The 22743-nt window shown below is 38.2% G+C and overlaps 3 protein-coding genes across 4 annotated transcripts; 2 read left to right on the top strand and 1 right to left on the bottom strand.

The window, feature by feature from the left end:
* The first annotated feature begins 1512 nt into the window (after positions 1–1512).
* On the top strand, positions 1513–10988 carry LOC145895965 (uncharacterized). The gene is made up of 19 exons (XM_082984732.1): positions 1513–1576; positions 1961–2108; positions 2209–2254; positions 2422–2774; positions 3014–3211; positions 3634–4029; positions 4306–4500; positions 4822–5220; positions 5465–5642; positions 6067–6209; positions 6265–6327; positions 6705–6928; positions 7538–7788; positions 8289–8420; positions 8590–8763; positions 9079–9363; positions 9659–9807; positions 10112–10320; positions 10711–10988. Exons 1-19 carry the CDS (start codon positions 1513–1515, stop codon positions 10986–10988), a joined length of 3885 nt encoding a protein of 1294 aa, XP_082840858.1.
* Positions 10989–15022: 4034 nt separating this feature from the next.
* Positions 15023–16679, bottom strand: LOC145894047 (uncharacterized). Its single transcript, XM_082982487.1, has 2 exons — positions 15814–16679; positions 15023–15663 (listed from the first exon to the last, which is right to left on the bottom strand). Exons 1-2 carry the CDS (start codon positions 16614–16616, stop codon positions 15525–15527), a joined length of 942 nt encoding a protein of 313 aa, XP_082838613.1. The 5' UTR covers positions 16617–16679; the 3' UTR covers positions 15023–15524.
* A 3862-nt stretch (positions 16680–20541) lies between these two features.
* On the top strand, positions 20542–22603 carry LOC145894048 (uncharacterized). Of its 2 annotated transcripts, XR_014401535.1 has the most exons (3): positions 20542–21321; positions 21474–21727; positions 22532–22603. XR_014401535.1 is itself a non-coding variant. In XM_082982488.1 (2 exons), the coding sequence occupies exons 1-2, from the start codon at positions 20567–20569 to the stop codon at positions 21622–21624; spliced, it is 906 nt and encodes a 301-aa protein (XP_082838614.1). In that variant the 5' UTR covers positions 20542–20566; the 3' UTR covers positions 21625–22390. The 2 variants fall into 2 exon arrangements, 1 of the variants encoding a protein (XP_082838614.1); XM_082982488.1 differs by lacking the exon at positions 22532–22603 and having other exon boundaries at positions 21474–22390.
* Positions 22604–22743: the final 140 nt, after the last annotated feature.

The following is a 22743-nucleotide window of genomic DNA, read 5'->3' as shown; positions in this document are numbered from 1 at the left end:
GACTATTTTCAATCCAGTTGAGTGAAGAAGGCGTTAAAAACCGGTGAAGCGTTGAAGTCGGTTGTTATGGTGTAAATCACAATGGTCGTGAAACAGCATAATAGGCAGCACCGCTCGCCGGTAATGCACGGTCCCTATATAATTAAACCAGGTTATACAGGCGACTGGCATTCCACCTGGTCTACAATTGAGTTGAACGAAATGCTTGACTGGTGTTTACAACCGAGAAACTTGGAGTTAGTCAGGTGTGACGAAATTCTACGTGAATGAATAATGCACGCAAGGAATTACGGCAGAACAATAAGATGAGTTCCAAAAGCTAACACTCTTGTCGTTGTTGCAGTCGGCAACGGTAGTCGCGAACTTTTCGGAATTAATTTCTCACATGACTGATCAAGCGTGAACTATTTTTAACCAATCCGGAATGTTCAGGTTGAAGTTCGACAACTTTTGCAACAACGGATTCGCACTGAAGTAGGAACCGAAATTTGAAAAGGATATTCATCTGTTGTGGGATGTTGTGGCATGAAACTCGTCCACTTGAACTTCGAAAAACAAGCTGCGATACATATGGATGTTACAATAAATTTTGTAGCGGCTTCACCAAATACAAAAGTTAGAAATGAGTTGTAGAATTGGAAAACTGGCTCTCTGGCATCACCATGTGGACTGAGACAGCTGAAGAGATGCAAAGATTTAAAAGATTAGCAAAGATTGTTTGGCGTCTTAAATTTAGGGTGATAAGCGGGAGAAAGAACCTGCTCCCACTACAACAACCGCTTCACAAATTAATGATCATAGATTTTTCTTGTAAACGCAACTAAATGACGCTGGAATAAGGATGCGCTCTTGGCGTATCCTGATCCATTACCAATCCACCACATGTAATTAGTACAAGGCTTTACAAAAGCAAAGCTTTAAAATGACTGGATATACAATTGCTCGCTTTAAAACGAATTCTTTCCGTACAGGCTGGGCTTTAAAACTTTATGTGATCTTCAACAAAAAAAACTGCACAAAGAACCTGGCTCAACCGACATTGAATTGCAAACGGTAATGTTTGGTGATTCAGTTTAGAAATTTTCAGTTGAAAGGTTTAGCTTTTGTAGCACTTTTTGTAACACACAAACCCCAGACAAGATATATCGGGCACAAGCGGTTACCCGTCCAACTTTTAACGAGGTTATTTTTCCTGCACGCGTCGCTCGCGTGGCAACTCAACTAACGCAGACTTCCCGTCCTCAGGGTGAGCGGTTGTCACAACCTGTCAAATTTCTGATGAAGTGCTTAAATTCATTCCATTCATTTCCACACGTATAAGAGGGGCGTATAGTGATGTTTAGTACCACGTGTTGTCAATTAATATACTTAGCAGAAACGAATAGTTTGCATTTATTAAAGACGTTAATGAGCTGAGGCAGGAGGTTTGTGTTTGGTTTCCAAATAACTTTACCACTAATACGTCATCGTATGTTACGATAGTCAGTGAATATTTTGCTTTAAACTGACATGATGGGCTCCCTCATTTTGTTAATCCTGCTCCTTTTACTCAGCTTTCAAAACTCCAGGTCTACAGGTATGTGATTTGTGATTGGTTAAACTTATTTATCTATACATGTAACTGACTGGTTTGGAAATCGTCTGGTGATCAATTCGAACAAAAATATCCAAACCACAGAGTCACTCTTTCTGAAGGTTATGATCAAACATGATTTGGGATTCTTAATTAATCCGTTTAATTTTCTTTTACGAAGTACACACACTGAGTTACTGAGGCTGTCAGGAATATTCCTATGATAAAAAATGGAGACGTTTCATATTATAAACTGCATGCGTCATCAAATATTCGAAAAACGTGTTTTTCAAAAAAAATGCTGTATATTTTATGCGCTTGACCAGATGGTTGTACGACTCATGCAAACTTGCTTAATAGAGTTGATTACATTATTTACCCCCACAGAGTGGAAACCGAATTTTATCTGCGACGACGGAACAATAATTTTACAAAATCGGTTTTGTTCCAACTTCGCCGATTGTCCAGACAAAAGCGACGAAAGAAAACCAGAAATTGTGTCGGACGAAACCAACCTTACTTCAGAATATTTAATGTACGTTTAACTATACTGTAAGTTGAGTTAAGCCTGTAGGTTGAGTTAAGCCATCCAACAGCAATGCAAAATTTGTTTTAGTTAATTTATTTTTGTGCAGTCCTGTATTCTCCACTTACGATAAGACTTTGCCAATTGCTGGCATGGTTTGATAGAAATTCAGAAAGTCAATATATTGCGTTTGCAAGGCGTTAGCGCCGTAAATAACTACATGTACTGGTTATTGTATTAATTCAAGTACACACGAAAATGTGTCAATGCTTTTATATTAGAATAATTTCCAGAACAATTAAAAACCTGCGTTGCATTTCAGTTGCTCACTGCCCCGTTTGCTGGGTTGCATTTCAGATGTGCGATTCGTCGTGTTGAGTTTTGTCGAGGCCACACCCAATGCATCGGTAAAACACTGTGCGACGGTTGGTGTCCAGATTTTTATCGCTGTCCGGACGGAAGTTGTCGCCAAAGAGCTTTATTGTGTGATGATGAATTCTGCAACGATTGTCCGTCTTCTAGAAGGTTTGACAATGGACACGGGTTTAAGTGTTTGAGAAATGGAAGGTTATGCAATCTGCCACAAAACGTTCTGTTTGATGGAATTTCTGACTGTGACGATGGTTCGGATTTATGCTATGTTCAAAGTGGGAGTAATCTGAATGGTGACCCAAGGTAAGTTTAATGTGTTTGTAATGAAATATATAAGTGGGTGTAAAAGTTACGTATTAGTGATTATGGTGTTCATGGTTTAACTTGGGCTTGATTCTGTAATGTACTTTGCATTTTTTGCATTTCGCTTTTTCGTGATGTAAAACGCTTTGGGCCCACTGGTTGGCTTGGAACGATATAACTGCAAATTTAAAGTTTACTGACTAATAATGTTTTGCAAACACAAAACAATTTATTTACAGAGACGTCAGAAACCGAACCGGGTCCTCATTTAACTCCACCATATGTTTCGCGTGTCGAGACGAACAACACACGATCGTATCGAGTTTAAACGTGTGTGATGGGAAGGTTGACTGCCCCAACCTGAAGGACGAATGCCAATGTGAGAAGGAAGCACAAGGAATATGTGGTTATGTCAGCAAATATGAAGAACACCCGACGTAAGTGGATTTATAAGCGGCCTAAGTTTCAACTAAGGGTCACCGGGTTTGCGTCGAAGCAAGCGTAAAATTGAAAACAGTTTCTTTAAATATGGCGACAGTCACATCACATATGAATACAGGAACATATTAGAAAAAAATTTGGCTGAGATGTGTTCAAAAATATTAAATTAATGATGTCGTCTACAACAAATTAATATTTCACTTGTAATGCTGTATTATTCACCGGCAAATTTATGCATGTCTCGGTAAAAATTCATCCACAACTAAACATGTTTTTTCTGTGAGCTGCATACAGATGGCCACTGTTTCGACCCATAAGGTCTCATCAGTGCAGCTTGGTGCGACTCTTCTTGGCCTGCAGCTCACAGAAATCATATTATTGACTCCACTTTGCTCATCTACACGTTTTTACTTCGCAGAATGATAAAGAAATGCGACTGCTTTGATTCGAACGGAATTTGTCACAATATCTTAACTCTCAACAAAACCACGTGCGCCCAAACTTCACCTCCAGCTTGCCACCTGTCGAACTCATGCAACCAAGACTTTCCCTGCGACATGCTCTGCCCCTCCCACTTCCGGTGTCCGGATATGACGTGTCTACCAAGGTCAACCGTGTGTGACGGTGACGTGTGCAACGATTGTTCGTCATCACAGAGATGGAACAACGGACACGGTTTCAAGTGCGCGAGGAACGGGGGATCTTGTGTTCTGCCACAAATCTTGTTATTCGACGGGATTGCGGACTGTGATGACGCAATAGACTTGTGTTACGTAAACCAGGATAACAGCACGGTTTTATTGGGAAATCCCAGGTACATAGAAATCACATTTTTGTTACCAAACCTTATCTAAATGTGAATGGAGTTACCGGTTACCATTACTTTTACATTGCCGCAAGATATAATTCTAAATGGTTAAAGTTTATTAAATTAATGCAGCAAAATCATTTTAACGCTCAGGCAAGGGTGCTAATGTACCATGAGGGTATTCTGTATTTATATGATTTGGTTAGACCGAATAATTACCAACAATCAACAAGTTTCTGTTGTGAATTAAGTTATACAAGTAAAACATCACTTTGTTTGAAGCGACGTCAGACAATCGATATTCGCCGAATTCAACAATTCCGCTTGCTTCCGTTGCCACGACAACGCAACGATAATCTCAAGCAAAAGCGTGTGTGATGACGTCATCGATTGCCCTGACTTAAGTGATGAATGTTCTTGTGGCGGGGAAACCCCAGATTTGTGTCGTCTTGCTACGTCATATGCCTCAAACCCAAGGTGGGCGTGAAGTTAAGTGTCTCTTATTGTCTTGAATTTAGGAGTGAATGTGTATTTAGGGGTTACATGGTTGCCATGCAATCCACATTGCAATTTTCTCATTCTATTTTAATGCGCATATGATCTTTAAACAGCAGGTTTTGCAGCGACACTAGTGGTTAACCCTTTATTAAAATGCTGTTTGTTTGTCAACTTTATTCATTGAGTGCAAACTGAAGGCCCTTCCTGTTGTATGAATTATATGCTCACCAATTACCATTTTCCAAATTGTGAGCCCTATTTACTACTTTTACAAACATAATTTTCTTATTTGTCTTTCAGCCTCGTGCGAACTTGCGAATGTTTCGACGATTCAAACACGTGTCACAACCATTTGAACCCGGATGACCCCAACATGAACTGCAACAAAACCAAACGTCAGTTGTGCGATTCCCTCGTCCACCCTTGTAACCCTGGCGTCCCGTGCGACATGGAATGCCCGACGCACTTCCGTTGTCCCGACTCCACCTGCCTCCATCGATCCACCATCTGTGATGATGATACCTGCAACGATTGCTCGTCCCACCTCCGATGGCAGAACGGGCACGGGTTCAAATGCACGCGGAAGGGCAGTGATTGCAACTTGCCTCAGATGTTTCTGTGGTACGGAGTAAAAGACTGCGATGACGGGAGTGACCTTTGTTTCCTTGACAACGAAGGACTTCTCACCGACAATCCGAAGTAATTTGCTTCAAATGTTGTTGTTTCTTGTGGGGTCTGCCATCAATACTTCAAACTAAATATCTAAAATAATTTTGTTTCCATTTAAAGTGAACGCTATTTAACTTCCTTTTAGGCGAACAAAAGTGGGAAGAATTTAAAAACTTATGTTTTCGTGGCACCAAAAAAGTGGCCGCACACAAATAATACCAAATTGTATTTCTCCAAATTGTAACAAAACAACACATCTCGATTTTTTCCACAGCGACATTCGATCATCGATGTGGGCCCAGTTCAATCGCTCCCTGTGCTTCCACTGCCTATATGATGACCTCATCATTCCTAAAACCAGCGTATGCGATGACGTCATAGATTGTTACGACATGAGTGACGAATGCTTGTGTGAAGGTCAACTTCCTAAACTCTGTGAAGTTACAACCACAGTAAGAACTCTCATATCTCAACAAATCTATAGCATTTTGAATGATTACTATGGGCAGTTAATAATAATCAAACTGGGCCATGGTGTAGACCGGGGTTTCTTAAACCGTGTGTCGTGGCCCTAAAAGGTCTTAGAACCCCTGGTGTAAAAAATGTTGTGTTGCAAGACTTCGACGTTTATAACTAGTCTGGTTTGGCTTGTGACGAAAAATTTAGCTTGCATTGGTTGCAACGCGAAATGTAACATCGGTTTCTACCCGTTTGGAACATGCTCAAGTCCAATATAGTTTTTTGACATGATCTGTGTACAACACCACCAACATCCAAGCAATAACCAAAGTCCTCAACTGTATGTTCACGTGGTTCTGTATGTTGTCACAATCCACTGCAAACGATGACGAGCTCATTTCATATATTTAACCTTAGTTGACACAAACGCTTCCATTCAGCGTCATCTCCCAACAAAGCGTATCCAGATGCAACGGAGGTGATTGTGGAAGTGGATTGTGTGTTGACACTCGTCAAGTCTGCGACGGAATTGTGGATTGCAACGATGGATCGGACGAACTGTAAGCCATAGCAAGAGTTGTAAACTACATAATATAAATGCATGTTGTGTTTCAGGTCGGATCTATGCAGTGGAACAGCTCCTTGTGGAAACCAAACAGTGCCAGGAAAACTATGCCGGTAAATTGAAATTTAAAACATCATTGTTAAAACTGGGTACAAGTTACAAGGTAGGTACAAGAAAATGGTTTAAAATTTATGTTTTGCATGACTGTTGTGAAAATTTGTGTGTACAAATCTCTGAGTCAGTTACGCAAAAAACATAAATTTTCAACTATTTTTTGTTCGATGGAGCTTGTGTACAACCACTCACCATAGCAACCTCATGCTTTTATTTTGACTTTGGTTCAATATAAAATAAAACATGTTTCTCATCATCAGTTCTTAAAAAAATAGAAGCGTTGACACAAAGTCATTTTAGTAATATTTGAAACTATACGCGTATATGAGAGGTTGTTTTCAAGTTTTTGTGCAGTAAAATTGAATTTGTTGACTAGATGCAGTCATTTGGCATCCGAAACTTGCGAGCAGAAAACAGCCATTTTCTGCGATGGAAGAAGCGAATGCGTAATTTTATCTGGAAGTCGGAGAGATTACAATTCACCGGCCGAGGACGAGTGTACGGAAGTTTGTGAGAAATTTACAAGAAATTCGTCCAAACCCGAAATTAAAACTGGATGCAGGGATCAACATCTGGTTCCACTGTTTGAATGCAGCGACTGTAAGTGACCATGTTGCATTAGCTGTACTGTAGCTGTTAATAAACCATTCTGGTGTACTTGATACAAGTGGGACAGCAACAATGTGAATTTATAACATTTTATAATCATGTTTCTCTATTTGCTCGAATGAATTTATACTAGCAATCATGCCACAATATTTGCATGGAAACTACCGAGTAGTATTTTCTCAGGGACTTAACTGCGCTCTTCACTTTGGGCGCTAAAGTGATTTTCATAACCCTCAAATGAACTTGAACACGATTGGGGCATTTTGTCCAATCTGGGAATTGGCGGCAGCATTTCCGTCATTTAATTTTATGGCATTTTTGTGAAACATTTACTAATAACCCTGACCGATATTTAGTTCGAAACTTCCAAAACGCAACTTCGAAAAAAACTTAAATAAAACAAATACCAAACGACTCCTTTGTTGTTGATGAACACGGTATAGTGTTTAAAACGTTTGACCGACTTAATTGAAAACTGCACAGAATTACAGTTAATGAAAAAAACAAGGTTCTTTGCTCGTGGTTCTGATGACAGACATGTTGTAATTTCTGAGGGACTCAACTTTCGACACGTTTCTTATCAAACCTTCTTTTTCCCAGATCACGTTAAACCTAACCTATGCAACGGACTCATTGAATGCAACCACGCTTACTTTAACGACGTTTACGTTTACCACGATGAAGACCCGACGATCTGCACGTCGAAGTTCGCTTGCAACACAATGGACGGCTACGTCAGCATCGATCAACTGAAAGTATGGGATGGTTTCGTCGACTGCGTGGACGGAAGTGACGAAAATAGAGTATTGTGCCCAGGTCGTATGCATTGCCAGTCGCTTGGTGGCGCTGCAGTGAGTAATTAGTTAAATCCGAAGGTTCCTAAATTGTATACTAGCGTTGAAGTGCACTTTATGATGCATGGAAGCAGGAACTTGAGCAAGCCAGTACGGTGTAACACAAAAGTGTCATTGTTTTAATTAATGTTTGTTTCAAAATAGTAATTTGTTTTTCATTACGCAGTAATATTTCATGCATTGGCATGATTGACTGAATCGCCCCACTGCGCAGGTCCTTCTTGGCAATCACAGCTATCGTATCGCGATCATTAGGTTCACAGGCTTGGCAGCCAGGTATTGCAGCTTAGCTGGATCAGCCACTTTTTCCTCCGACTTTTTTCAATTACGCTTTTTTTCAAAAACGCTTTCAACCTTTAACCTTATTCCAATAACAATTCTTCTGCGTGGACACACGTGGAAACTTCACAGTCAAGTTATTAAATAACCTGTCTAAAAACTTTGAAATTGATTTCCATCACAAATTATTAATAATTTTCTGTTTTCTTTTCTGTCAGCTTTCAATCGGCAAGCATCAAATTGGCGACGGTCAGATAAACTGTGATAGGTCGGAGGATGAACTGGGATGCTCACACGACGGAAGGTTTTATTGCGAAAGTGGAAAACCTCTATTTGTGCCGAAAAAACTGGTATGAGGTGATATTTTTATCAATGAACATTGTTTCTAATTTCTCCGAGGGACGTTCCCTAGTTGCCATTTTTCGAAGCGAAAACCGGAACATTTGCAGTTCTTTTTTCAAACATAAATCTTCATGGTGGTGGATTGTTCTTAGTAACAAGATTCAAACTACTGTGTAGAAATTCAATGGCGTCGGAGATTGCAGTGACTGGAGTGACGAATGTCCCTCGGTGACGTCATCAAGTGGAATGTCGTTTTCATCGAGATACGAATTAATCGCGAACCCTTTGTTACGTGGAGCTGTGTGGATCATGGGACTTGCAGCAAGTTTAGGCAACATGGAAAGTATTAAGGTTTTATCTGATAAAGTCTGACTCTGGTTTCGACTTTAGTCTGCTTACTCAGAAAACTAAGTGTTCGCCTTACGGCTGTAGAAACACGTCACAGAACACGACATTGAATATTGTCTGTATCTCGAAACAAATGCTCAAATATTCTTTCATGAAATATTATAACACTCAATGGATTTCTTCTGGTGCGAAGTGCTTACTTTAATAAATAAGTTCTTTTTAATCCATTTGAGCGTGCACCTTACATATTTACTGGGCCGTTAAAGTCTGTATCCCATTAAGTATAATTCGAAAAAACAAATACAACAATTTTTGCAGATGGTGATGTTAAAAGAAATAAAACCGGCAAGGCAGTCACGTGGTGGTCACGCATCGTCGCGCGCCAATCACATTCTAGTGTTCAATCTCAGTGCCTCAGATTTTCTCATGGGAGTTTACCTCATCATACTTGGATCAGTGGGGGTTCATTACTCGGGGGAATACTGCAACAGCGACCTCTCGTGGCGGTCCAGTGGGACATGTGTTGCCCTTGGAGTGATGGTGGCGCCAAAGCTTGGGTCGAAAAAAATTTGTTCTTTCGTGACGTCACGGTCGATTTTTCCGGTAAAATATTCTGACCAAAGTTGTAGTTTTGCAAGTGGATTTCACCCAAATTATTGATGAATTTAATGGCAAAGCGTTTACGTAAAAGTGGCGAAACTTTATGGCAATGAATAAAATTATTCTTTCCATTGTTAAGCTGCTTGTTGTAAGTTAGAAGTATAGTTCTTTACATAAGCATCAAACAAATTTCTCCCACTGTTCCGTAACACATTGTTGTGTGCTTTCAAATTTGTATTCGTTAGAATTTACAAACGCTAACTTTTGTTTCTATACAGACATGAAAACTTTTGTGAAGCGAGTGGTGGAGTTTTATCCCGACGTAAACCACACCGACGTCACTTCCGCCTGGAAACAAACAAACCTTGCTACGTCATGGTTGGATCTTTACCATGTGCTCATCCGAGGTGGATACCATATACTGGATAAGCCGAAAGGATATTTCGGGTACGACGAGTCCAAGTTTGTTTCCACACACACACGATTTGGTGAATTCGTTGTTCCTTTATCGGTAGCGTAGGCTCGCGAGCCAGCAGAATCCTCCCGTGCAAAGCTTGTGTTATGGACTCTGCCTAACTGCTTCAACCATGTAAAACCCGATTGTATGAAATCACGTGAATTCTTTACCGAAGCAAAATATTTTTTTTATTCTGTTTATCTTCTATCCAACAGTTCAATTTCTTTGTATTTCTTTCTCTTGGAACGTCCTGAAATATCATCTGTAAAAGAAAAATGGCCTTTTCAATTTTAGATACTACAGCAGCAACAGTGTGTGCATAAGCAGATTGTTCGTCACTTCGTCGGATGAGGCGTGGAGTTATACGATGTCTATTATATCTTTTAACTTCGTCGCATTCTTGTACGTTGCCTTCTCGTACTTTATCATCTACAAAAAGTCGACCAAAAGTGGGCGGATTGTCAACCATGGTCAGAATGCACGAGTTTCAAAGAAAAATAAAGGTTTGATTAAAACTTTCTTCGTCGACTGTCATCCAATAATATACAGACCCTCACTGACTAGTTCTGAAAAGTAACTCCGCAAACCAAGTCACCTCTTCTACAAATCATTACACCACCAATGCGCGCGCTGTCGTTTTTAAATACCAAAGTAAAAATGCATCTTTCGGTATTTTAACGGCCTCGCCTCCATGCTCTACGTATATCCACGTTTACCATAACATGAAATTTTTTCACGAATTTATTCGAGTGTTGCGTGAATAAGATTTCTATGTCAGTCGTCACAAAGTACGTAAACCATTGTATTTGTATGACGTGAATATGACTTAAATTCTAGCCGAAATAACCGCCTCCCATTTTGTCACATCTATGTATCTTCCCGTTGTGTTGCAGATATGCAGAACAAAATCATAATCCTCATTCTCACCGACTTCTGTAGCTGGATTCCACTTTCCCTGATGACTTTCCTCCATTTCACCGGTTTCACTTTGCCCTCTGTGGCTTACGTCGTGTCGGCAGTTATTCTGCTTCCCATTAACAGCGCCATCAACCCTCTCATATACTCCACCGCTTTGGATAAATTGCGCAAGAATGTGGTTCACAAAGTCAGCTCAAAGTTGTCCAGGCAACCGAGAACCCAAAGCACGGGTTTTCAAACCGCCCAAGTTTAAAACGATCTGCAACCCCACAGAAAAACATAACACGGTTGATTTGCGCTCTTTACAGCAATATTTTTATGATGTATTGAAGTAATATTGGTTGTTTGTATAACTGACTGCAAACAGAATATTGTGCAGTAAATATTTGATGTTTTCGATACGGTGTAACCTTTTCCCTCGATTGGAAAAGGACTGTAGATCGATCCATGACGTCATCACTCGTGACGCGACAGAGAATCTTATTTATTTGTGACGTTTGTGACAAAAACTTTGAACTTAACATCCTGTGACCACATCAGTGCAACATTCGATCGATCTGCGGAAATTCTAAGGTCGGTACAATGAACAAACCTAGCGAACCGGAACGGAAGTCTAAAGTCTCAAACGGATGCAGCGGAATTTAAAGTGAATCATTACATATGCAGTGGAGGTTGCATTACCTTTGGACATTGGATTCATTCCAAAGTCCGACTGAACAACTGTAAATTCAATCTGATACTGAATGCGAAAGGTTGCGATGAGTTAATGCTGGCCTCTGTGCAAATGACTGAAGCAAATTCAAACAAACCATGCCACTGTTGTTTATTGACAAGCACTGTTGCTAAGCAATGCGGAACGCTTTAAATTGACTTTCAAAGCATTATTGTTCCGGAATGTCGTGACCACGGGAAATTGCATCTGCATAAAAAGTTTGAATGAACTTCAACAGACTGATGAATGATCAGTTTGGACTCACTTTGTGAACAAGCAAAATAATAATAAATTACCAATTACAACTATGGTATTTGAAATTATTTCAACAAAAACTTCTGTCAGGATTGTTGTGGACGTTAATGTACCGTTGATTCGTTTTGAGCGTTTTAAGTATAACGATATGGTATATACCGAATAAAATATATGTACTATTATAGTTTTTGGCCAGAAGAATTTGAATTAAGTGCTTGCTGGCATTCGCAATGGAACTGTTTTAACGGTTAAGAACATTAACACTTACGAAAGGAAATAAAACCATCTTTTGTGCAGCCCGTTAAAACGTGATCAAGTCAGTTCAGGTATTTTTGTAACAGAAGGCGATTTATTCCAGGTTATTCACAAATTTTGGGTTTACTTAAGCAAAAGCTCCTACTCTCCAGACACAAACAACAGTAGTGAGGTTGTCGTTGACCGAATGGAAGCTTGGGTTCGCAAATTGCTTCAGAACGACAATCCGGTGAACTCCCATCTGTGCAGTAATATCCACGTAATATCTCTGGGGGCTTGATGAAATCACATGACATTCCTGGAAAATAAATAACCACTTGATTTTTTTCTTCACTCCATTTCTTTACTTAACGTAGATTTTTATAATGCAATTTTCAGGGATTCACGATATCTCGCTCACCATACGGCAATGCCTCATGTGTTTTGGTTATCGTTTGCTCATATGCAAAAGGAATAAAGTAATTGAAACTAACAACAAATAATCGTGTGTCATGAGACGCACGTGTTCAGTTCCAAAAATAATTATCCCGAATATATTTAGTTAAAGAAACCAACAACCATCTTTAAAATTCAGGTTTAAACCAACTCCTATCGTAACAAAGTGTACAAAACTCCCGCAAAATGGAACTCAAAATCAACCTCACCTGGGAATGTCATGACGACGTTGGTACTGATGAGGAGGAGAAGGATGCAGGAGGTGAAGATTTTGTTCATGGTTTAACAACAACGAAAGAGCTCAGGTTGAAAGGTAAAAATGTCAAATTACTTTCTAGGTTGAAATACGCAACAATCACTTGACTACAATGAATAAGAACGCCTGGCTCGATTGGTTTTATGCTGAGATGACGTCAACGCCCTTCCGGTCCAACTTTTTAATCGTGGTTTGATTTAAAAATTTTGCAGTTAAAGAATTGTCACTAACGTACTAAATAAAACTGGAAAAAAGTCAGTAAGCCTTTCCAACATTTAACACTAGGTTCACCGCTACGTGACGTAACAGAACTTGACACCCTTGCATAAAGGTAATTTCCCTTGTAGAAAACCAAAGCACCCTGGTTGGAAATACCGAAAGATAAAAATTCGTCCATTGGCTGAAAACAAAACAAACCTTTAAATTGGCATAAGTTAATAAACATTGCGTTTTTGGCGGATAAAGTGGTCAATATACGGGATCTTCATACGGAAAGTTTAACGATATCTAAATGTTATATTGCCTGGATTTGCAAAGTTTCAGAACAAGAAGTTAATATTCTGAGCGTACCTGTTCATCGTAACCCATTGAATGGTGATGTCAAAATTAAGTATTTCTTCCAACCTTACACCGGCCCAAAGAAAGCAAATATTTCGAAAATATTATTCTCAGTACTTAGTACCTAATGTAAAAATTTATGGAAATGCACAGGTAATAAAATAGCCGTTTCAGAATTTGTGACATAAATCATTTATTGGTATATTTTTTTCAGATTTTTCCATATTTTTCTGTTTTTGTTTAATTTCTTTGTTCCTGAAGCAATGACAAAAGACGAAATTTGTAAAATGATTCCCAGTCAGTTTTCGTCTTGCTACGAATTTGTTTAAAAACAAAGCAATCGGGAGTTGATTGAACTTATAGATAGATTTTGCACGAGATATTCTGGTAAACCAACACTTACTAAATTTATAATAGAATACGTATTTGATGGAAGATGGCACGACTCGCTCTAGAAGTTTATTGAAGACAAGTTTTGGGAATAAAGCCAGGCATGGTGTATATGTGTTGTTTTTCACCAGAAGAACGTCAGATTCATAATTCATTATGATACCTGGTGGTCACAACCCATTTTTAGTTTCCATACTTCCTCTTCCGCTGCAAATCTGTTGCTGGGATCGAGCTATTATCTTGCTTGCGAGCTATTATCCAACCCAACTGATGGATGGATGGATTAATACATCATCACTTACAAACCAAACCATTATAGCTTCTTTCGTGGAGTTTATGCCTTTTTGCCTGGGTTTGGGATTGCTTTCAGAAATTTATGGCTACTTAGTCAGCACCGTAGTCTACACTGGAAACGAAGGAAGGTGGATTTTTCGAGGTCTCTGTTCTCTGGGTGTTCGAGATTGTCAGACGACTTATTGATGGTGATGTCCGCCAATCCACTCCTTAATTGAAAACAGCCATATGGAATTGTTTTTCGTGTCGAAAATAATTTTCGTTTGGACGACATTGATCTACAGAAAAATTTTGAACAAAAGAACAGCAGCAGAAGAAGTGCTGAAATGGTGCATTAGATAACTTTTAGGAGTGCAAATAAAACCTGTAAAGAGACAGCAGCGAAACAGGAAAAAAACAAGTAATTCACCCGTCTGACCACGTCGGTTTCAGGCATAAAAAACACCCACACGTTATCTTGATCACGAATCAACCTTAACGCCGAATAGGCTCACCACGACTAAATGAGGGGCAAAGATCTAACACGGGACAACTGTAAATGTTTTTCAAAGTTTTTATCTCCACTCTTTCCGTTTTAAGGAGAATTTTATCCTTATCAAGACCGGTAAACAGAAGTATCTGTGAGTATCTCCGTAAGACGATTTGCAATTCAAAATTCACAGGTGGGAAACGGAAAGACTATCTCTTACCCCAAATTATGAAATGTGCCGTATCAGTCTTACGTCTACCAACTGAATTATCCGGGTTGGGCTCTCTTTCGGAAGAGAGACTGACTGCTGTATTCTAAAGTACACAAGCAATGTGAGACACACGTTTCGGCCGGAAAAATTAAAACGATTGTCATGTAGCGGCCTAATCCAACTTGGCCTACAAATGTTTCTGACGATGACCACGCATATTATGTTATGATATATCAGTTTTTAGGAACGATGAACTCATGTATTCGAAACTGCACCTTCGCATATATGGAATACAAGGGTTTCAACAATTTCTTGGGCATCATTGCTTGTGTAGTTTCTAAGGTAACCTATCACATTTAGCAGTTGTAGAACCGCATACTCTTGACTGAAAGTGGTTTTCTTAACCCTTTCAATCAAACACACAAACATTCTGTGTACAATGATATTTAAAAGACAGAAATAGTCTTTCGATTAAAATTTTAAACAAAACAACACAGTGTCATTTGCAAAATTATAGCGACAACGATTTTTGATTAAACAGTGTTTACAGGAATTTAGCAATTAACAAACTTAATATTACACTCAATAAAATGCACAAGACTCTTTTTAACGCGATAAACGAAAGTCAAAGTGTCTTTGAACATAGTCACAGGTAAAGCGTTATTAATCAAGTACAATTAAGTGCACACAACTAACAGTTAATCAGTAGATGAAAAAACATTCTACGTCATTGCTCTGACATCAGAGAACATGAACATTGAACATTTTAAAGGATTTAAAATATATTTCTTTCGTCGCAACATATCGTATATATAGAACTAGAAAATAAAGCAAAGCACAAATCGAGTATAATTTGACAACCTATATATATATATATATGGATATATGGAACTGCAATTCATAAGAACAAACAGAATATATTCGAAACTGGTGTCACGAGAGTTTAATGTTTTCTCATTTTTCTTCAACAAGTTTTCGCTTTCTTCCAACTCTTTGATCAGTGAACATTTTAGTATCATTGGCAAAAGCTGGATTAAAGAGTTGTTTCATCAGTTGTTCTTTTTCTTCCTTCACACATCTTTGCTCTTTGAACCTATTTTAAACGAACACATTTTACAAACACATTAGAATATACAAGCGTGCAGAGATTTCTTTGTGTGTTATTAGTAAAATACAACAGACTAAGTGCAAATGAAATTGCTTCTGTTAAAAGTTAAGTTGAAGGGTATTTTTAAAAACTAACCTTTCCAGCATTGTTCTTGCTGCTTCTTCTCTTTTATCAAATTCCTTTCGAAAAATGTAAATCAGATCTTCGATTATATTCTCTTCCCATTCTTTCGACTTAGTCTTCTTCCTGGCGATTTCAGTCTTCTTCCTGTCGATTCTCAATAGACAAGCGGCGATGCAGGATGACACAGGAATGGAATCAAGCTTTTTCTTTATATCTGGACTATTTTCATTGTCTGGAACAAGTCGTCTGGCAATCCCGAACAAAAAGAGAACAGAAAGCTCGAAGAAACGACCCTCTTTGCGTTTATTGCGGCCTTCGATGTTGAATGATTCTGTCATAAACTTCTGAAAGTAATTACAAAACCCACGCAATTTTGGGGCGTGACCATCATTGATAAAATATTTGTAACCATTGGGTTGTTCTGTAAGAGCAAAAGTAATTATTAACCCGTTCCCAGGTTGGTTATCAGTTGGATTGGCGAGCAAGATTATATCTCGATCCCCAGCATCAGACCCGCAGCGGAAGAAGAAATAATTTCCTTTTTTATAGTAGGATCTGTTTTTCACAACTTCAATGAATGTGTAAAGTAAGTCTCGTCCCTTGTGCCCTGTAAGTTTGTATCGAGGCATTAAATCGTCCGATGGCAAACAATGTTTATATTTTTCACAATGTCTTTTTAAATTTCTTAGCAAAATTTCATTGAATAATGTTGATGGATCAGGTTCAATTCCTGGTCTAGTTAGTTGATCGCGGAAGTTTTTGTCAAACTCCGCAAACTTCTCATAATCATCGGAAATGGCAGCAGTTGAAGCCATTTCAGATACTTTATTTCAAACCTAAGCTGAATTATTGAAACAAATAATTTCCCTTTTGTAACCGTTACTATTTATGACCAAATATGATAACAATTTGTACAAACGTTCAAAAAACACAACGAGTCCCTAAGGTTCTCGGAAGTTATCAGACTCAGGTCTATACTCACTGTACGCTTGATATCATATCTGGCTTAATAATATATATATATTAATATGGCGTCACACTAATATGCCACTTTTATGCGCCACGTTGATGTTTTCAACGTATGGCCACTTCCTAACAAAAACAATCCCATTAAATACGATAACGTCAGGTAAATATTTGGATCACCATCAAATATAACCGCAATAAGTAAAACCAAAGTTTTGCATTTTTCCGTAAACACATGTGTAGAGCAAAACAAACGTTGGTCCTAACTGCAACAACACAGACATAAACACCCACATATTCTAAAACTTTTCGCTTAAATAAGCGTCTGTCAAAACTAATCCAAAAAAATTTTGGGAAATTATTCCACTATACACAAAGAGTAACACACCTTGCACCGATGTTCATTCAGAACGTGCATGCCTTGCCTCAAAAGTTTATAGTAATGTTTTTGTGGACCAGTCATATTAACCTGGTGCCTTGCTAACTCCACGTAAACACGATTATGTGTAACTGTCCCCTCACTCCATAGTGCCTCCCTATATATATCCGATCCTTTGTCTTTTGGGCACGATTCAAAACCTGATTACTCGAAATTCTACCCCACCCCCAAGCGTTACCAACCGCTTTTTATATTGTTACGAAACAATATCACTTAGCAACGTAAACAATTAACAAACACCATGTAACGAACATTCTATGTGAGTTGTTCAGTGACAAATATTTTCTCAAGATCATATTACGTATGGATGGCGCGTCCTTCCACACCGGTAACACAAGACAACAATAAACACAATATTTATTATGATTGCGGCAAATGCTTCGTCTCCAAAACGAAGTGAGTCGGATCGTTTTGCTTTCGGCCACGATTTCAAACCTGAATACCCGCATTTGTGAACGAGCCCATGTGGCGTTACCAACACGCTTTTTGTATTGTTACGAAACAATATCACTTAGCAACATAAACAATTTAGCAAACACCCTTTAACGAACATTCTTTGTGAGTTGTTCAGCTACAGGTATTTCCCCAAGAACATATTGCGTACGGATAGCGTGTGTTTCCACACCGTTAAAATGCTTGACTGCTGGTGTTTACAACAGAGAAACTTGGAGCCAGTCAGGCGTGGAGAAATTTTAACCCACGCTAACCCCGTAACAATGGAGTGACTTCAAACAAAAACAAACACTGGTGACTCACCGGGGGTACCTTGATGCTAAATCCCATCGTTTGTAATATAGATACACACATAATTATATCTCCATCTAAGGAGAAGCTGCGCCAATTGGTATAAAAGAAAATAACATTTATTGTCGTGATTTAATGAACATTGTGTTTATTGTTGTCTTGTGTTAACGGTGTGGAAGGACGCGCCATCCATACGTAATATGATCTTGGGAAAATATTTGTCGCTGAGCAACTTACATAGAATGTTCGTTACATGGTGTTTGTTAATTGTTTACGTTGCTAAGTGATATTGTTTCGTAACAATATAAAAATCGGTTGGTAACGCTTGGGGGTGGGGTACAATTTCAAGTAATCAGGTTTTGAATCGTGCGCAAAAGACGAAGGATCGGATATATAGAGAGGCACTATATGGAGTCAGGAGACAGTTACACACAATAGTGTTTCCGTGGAGTTAGCAAGGCACCAGGTTAATATGACAGGTCCACAAAACATTAACATAATGTTTGATGAAAGCCATACACGTTCTGGGTGAACATCGGTGCTATGTGTTACTATGTGTGTGCAGTGGAATAAGGATTTGCCAAAAACATTTTTTGATTATGTTTGACAGACACTTAATTGGGCGAAAAGTTTTAGAATATGTGGGTGTTTATGTTTGTGTTGTTGCAGTTAGGAACCACGTTTGTTTTGCTCTACACTGTGTTAATGGAAAAATGCAAAACTTTGGTTTTACTTATTGCAGTTATATTTGATAGTAATCCAAATATTTACCTGGCGTTATCGTATTTAATGGGATTGTTTTGTATTTGAACTGCAAAATCAATAACTACAGAGCATATCAATCTCTACATATAAATTTAAAGTTATTGGTCGTCTAATTGGGTGTTTGCTTTGCAAAACTATGCAAATAAATGCGTTTTAAGCCGCAAGGTTAATTAAATCTGTAGACAGAAATGAACACAATCATTCGCTCATCACTTATACGCCTTCAAATTAACATCGTGTGATGATTTCGCATATGAACTTAATCTCTTGCTAATGTGACGAAGCGTGAAGCTTTCCCAAATAATTTCAACGTAAAGTTAATATCAGACAAAAACATCTCGCCGGGGATTGAAAGAAAGATTGCCGCAGAAGGAATGAAATATTCCTGAGGTCTTTATATTATCTACCACTACAAAAAAAATCCTAAACTATTTGCCATTTAAAACTTGTAGGCGGTTTGCTGCCCACACAACGTAATTGTTTGCGGCTTGTAACATGGTTGGGCCAAAATTGCTGACTTTTTTGCTAAAACATAAACTTGTACAAAGACTTATTATTCCGTCACAAAACCTAAATTGGTCATTAATAACGATTGTTGTATCACAAAACCTCAATACGTCACATACAAGAAGCAAGTGCCTCATACTTAATCGCATCCTACCCTGCAGCTGTGCAAGAATTTGTTTCCATGAAACCCACTTTGGTCCGTAATTCCATGCACCCTAGTTAAAATTAAAAAAATATTTTGCACATGACTGCTCCTAGCCCAAATATTCCAACTACTTAATACAAATATATTAAAAACAAATAAAAGAAAAATATATTTAGCTGACAATACCGTTGTAAGTCATGCCATAGCTGCACTGATAAGACCTGTTAGATCGAAACATCCTTCACCTTTTCCGCAACTCACTGTGAAAAGCATCATTGCCTTCATAGCTTATACTTAAAACAAAAACATTTGCCAGTCAATTTTAGTTCGCAAGGTTTCCGAATCTCTTAACAGTGTTGGCACATATACATAGACGTACAACCACAAGATATATCAACAAAACACACGTGTATGATGGTGTTTACCCCCGGGGGAATCACCAGAAGGTGTTTTAAATTTTTTTTTAGGTTTCAAAACTTTTTTCACGTATGTGTGATTTTGTAAACTGTTTGCTAATCAACTGACTCTTCCTTGTTAGTTTAAGTTTTATAAACTTTCCCCATTGATCCGGCGTCGGTTTGTAATCTGATCGTCAAATTACTGTGGGAAAAGTTTGTCGCTGAATAATCCACGTCGAACTGTGTTTGTTAAATTGCTTACGTTGCTAAGCGATATTATTTCGTAACAATGCAAAAAGCTTGTTGGTAACGCCACATGCGCTCGTTTAGAATTTCGGGTATTCAGGTTTGAAATCGTGGCCGAAAGCAAAACGATCCATCGAACATCGTTTTGGAAATAAAGCATTTACAGCAATCACAATAAACATTGTGTTTAGAATCAAAGGGTCGGATATATATAGAGAGAGACACTGTGGAGTTAGAAGTTACACAGAATCAAATTTCCGTACAAAGCAAAGCACAAGGTAATTTCAGGCTCGCAAAACGTTACCATAAAGTTTGATGAAAGGCAAGATCTGGATGAATTGATCACGCAGATATCGAGTAACTACTTTTGGGTATTTTCAAGCGTGTTGGTGTATAGGTGAAGAAAACAAATACTCAAAAAAAATCTTTGATCTAACATATGATATGTGTCCTATATGTAAAATTTACCCAAATGTTACTTTTTTCTGTCAACAAGTCGCTAAATTGAATGTTTAGATTTTATCAAATAGAGTTGATTTATTTATAACTAAAACAATGGGAGAATCTTTCGAGGAATTTCTAGATTTTGACAAACAATTTCGCACCCAGTTGTTGGAACGCAAAGGGATTGATCCTGATGAACGTAAAGCAACACACGGCAAACTGCGGGATGATTTGGAGTTGTGGTGCAAAAATAAAAAAGAAGAAGAGTCACATCTTCCTCCTCCTCCCCCTCCAGAAAACCTGGTAGACAGCTACACATTTCAAAAAGAACGCAACGGACAGGAGTTACTTTACACGTTCATTGACATTGTGCGAAACAAAAACAAATTTAAGAAGGGAAACTATTTCTACTTCAATTGTGGTACCAAACAGGACGTTATGTTGCTTGCCAATCCAACTAAAAAGCAACCTGGAAATGGCGTAATTATAACCTCTGCAGACAGCAAAGAAGATATGAAGTCAAAAGAAAAAAAATTTACTCCAAAATCTATAAAAGCCATTCTGAGAGCGAGATCAGATCTTGATAAATTTCCAACTTATTTCAAAAACTTTATGACTGAATCGGTTTGTACCAAGTATAAGTCGACTAAGGAAGGTCAGTTTTTTGACATCGCCGTCCTGCTGGTGTTCGAAATCGCCAGACGACTTGTTGAAAATGATGAACTCCGTTACGTCCCAGTGATGTCTTACATCGTAGTCTGTCTTTTGGAAAAAAACATTTATATCTTGAGAGAAACTGAGAAATCCAGTATATTTAAAGGCTCATTCAAACAACGGACAGCGGAAGCAGAAAGAAGTTTTACAAGGTTAATGCAAGGTCATGAAACAATAAACCCATAATTGTAGAATAATAAAACCTTGTTTTTTTGTCTGTTGGATGGGCATTTTATTCATAAACAATCGCTATAGAAATAAATAGAAACTTTATACCGCTCTAATGAATTTAATATTTTCACAGATACTACGGAAATAGGCAGGAAGAGAAAGAAGCTCTGATGAAAACATTATTTAATCCACAATTTAGAAGTACAGAAAATAATGAACAAGACGCTCAATTTGAAGAAGGTTCTAGTTCTGACAACTCGGAGTCAGAAGGTCCCGCAACCTGAGAAAAGAAGAAAGTAAAGATAGAAAAACAATTGTTTACCCACAGAAGCAAACAAGTCTCGTCACTGCAGTTGGTGACTGCACTACTCTGTCGCTAGTAAACAAGTAAGGTCCAGCATTTTTTTAGCACTTTGCTTTTATTTCTGGGCATGGTTAGTTTACCAGCAAGTCGGAACATTGTTTACTACTAATGCAACTTCACTAACGTGACTAAATCAACCAATAAGATCGTTCTTTCTTTTATCTTAAATTCAGTAATTTATTCCCAAAGAATGATAATACACTGTTTGTTCGGATTTAACTGTTTGCTGGTGAAACTTTGAATCAACAATTATGCATTGAATTATAAATTCTTGTGGAACCATAATTAGCGAAATCAGATACTGCTTTTTGATGCAGCTTTTTCTAGGCAACCGATATTAAATCGTTGTTGTTTTTACATGAGGAGCTTAGTTAGCTTCTTTGTTTGTTTTTAATGTGTTTACAATTAAAAGCAAGCGCATTTAATTCGCATCTAAATCCGATTTCATGGAATGTGTTTATAATCGTGACATGATCTCGTCAAACAGTAAATTTATGTTGAATCATTGACTGATATTAAACAAGATTATTTACACAAGTTTTTAAATGAAAATGTCCTCATGGTATTTTCCCTACGTTTCATCGTTTTATCGTCATGCAGCGCATATTTTTGTATGACCTATCCCCAGTGTAGTTAAATTATACCCAGTTTGCTGTTTTTTAATTCTGTAAATAAACTTCATACAAGCTTGAAAACAAGATTTCGGGATACTTTTTAGAGCGACCGAATGAAATTGCAGGGATAAAGCCAGCTTAAACCTTCCATTCAACAGAAACCAGCAAATCGCAAAACTAAACTAAAAACACTGAACGAATCTTTTTTAACAGTGAAACGAAATGGAAAACCCCTGATAACTCGATGACTATTTTCGATCCAGTTGAGTGAAGAAGGCGTTAAAAACCGGTGAAGCGTTGAATCAGTCGGTGGATATGGTGTAAATCACAATGGTCGTGAAACAGCATATTAGGCAGCACCGCTCGCCAGTAATGCACGGTCCCTATATAATTAAACCAGGTTATATAGGCGACTGGCATTCCAC

Source organism: Ascidia mentula, chromosome 3 (assembly GCF_947561715.1).
Source record: "Ascidia mentula chromosome 3, kaAscMent1.1, whole genome shotgun sequence".
Classification (NCBI taxonomy): domain Eukaryota; kingdom Metazoa; phylum Chordata; class Ascidiacea; order Phlebobranchia; family Ascidiidae; genus Ascidia; species Ascidia mentula.
The sequence above is the reverse complement of the archived record's forward strand: the minus strand, read 5'-3'. Positions and strand labels throughout refer to the sequence as shown.

Excerpts from the sequence above, each read along its gene's own strand:
- LOC145894047 (XM_082982487.1), bottom strand. The coding sequence starts at position 16,616 with ATGGCTTCAACTGCTGCCATTTCCGATGATTATGAGAAGTTTGCGGAG. Across the intron at positions 15,664-15,813 it reads GCAAGAACAATGCTGGAAAG|GTTCAAAGAGCAAAGATGTG; the intron begins GTTAGTTTTTAA and ends CGTTTAAAATAG.
- LOC145895965 (XM_082984732.1), top strand. The coding sequence starts at position 1,513 with ATGGGCTCCCTCATTTTGTTAATCCTGCTCCTTTTACTCAGCTTTCAA. Across the intron at positions 6,328-6,704 it reads GTGCCAGGAAAACTATGCCG|ATGCAGTCATTTGGCATCCG; the intron begins GTAAATTGAAAT and ends TTTGTTGACTAG. Across the intron at positions 9,364-9,658 it reads CGTCACGGTCGATTTTTCCG|CGAGTGGTGGAGTTTTATCC; the intron begins GTAAAATATTCT and ends ACTTTTGTGAAG.
- LOC145894048 (XM_082982488.1), top strand. The coding sequence starts at position 20,567 with ATGGGAGAATCTTTCGAGGAATTTCTAGATTTTGACAAACAATTTCGC. Across the intron at positions 21,322-21,473 it reads GCAGAAAGAAGTTTTACAAG|ATACTACGGAAATAGGCAGG; the intron begins GTTAATGCAAGG and ends ATATTTTCACAG.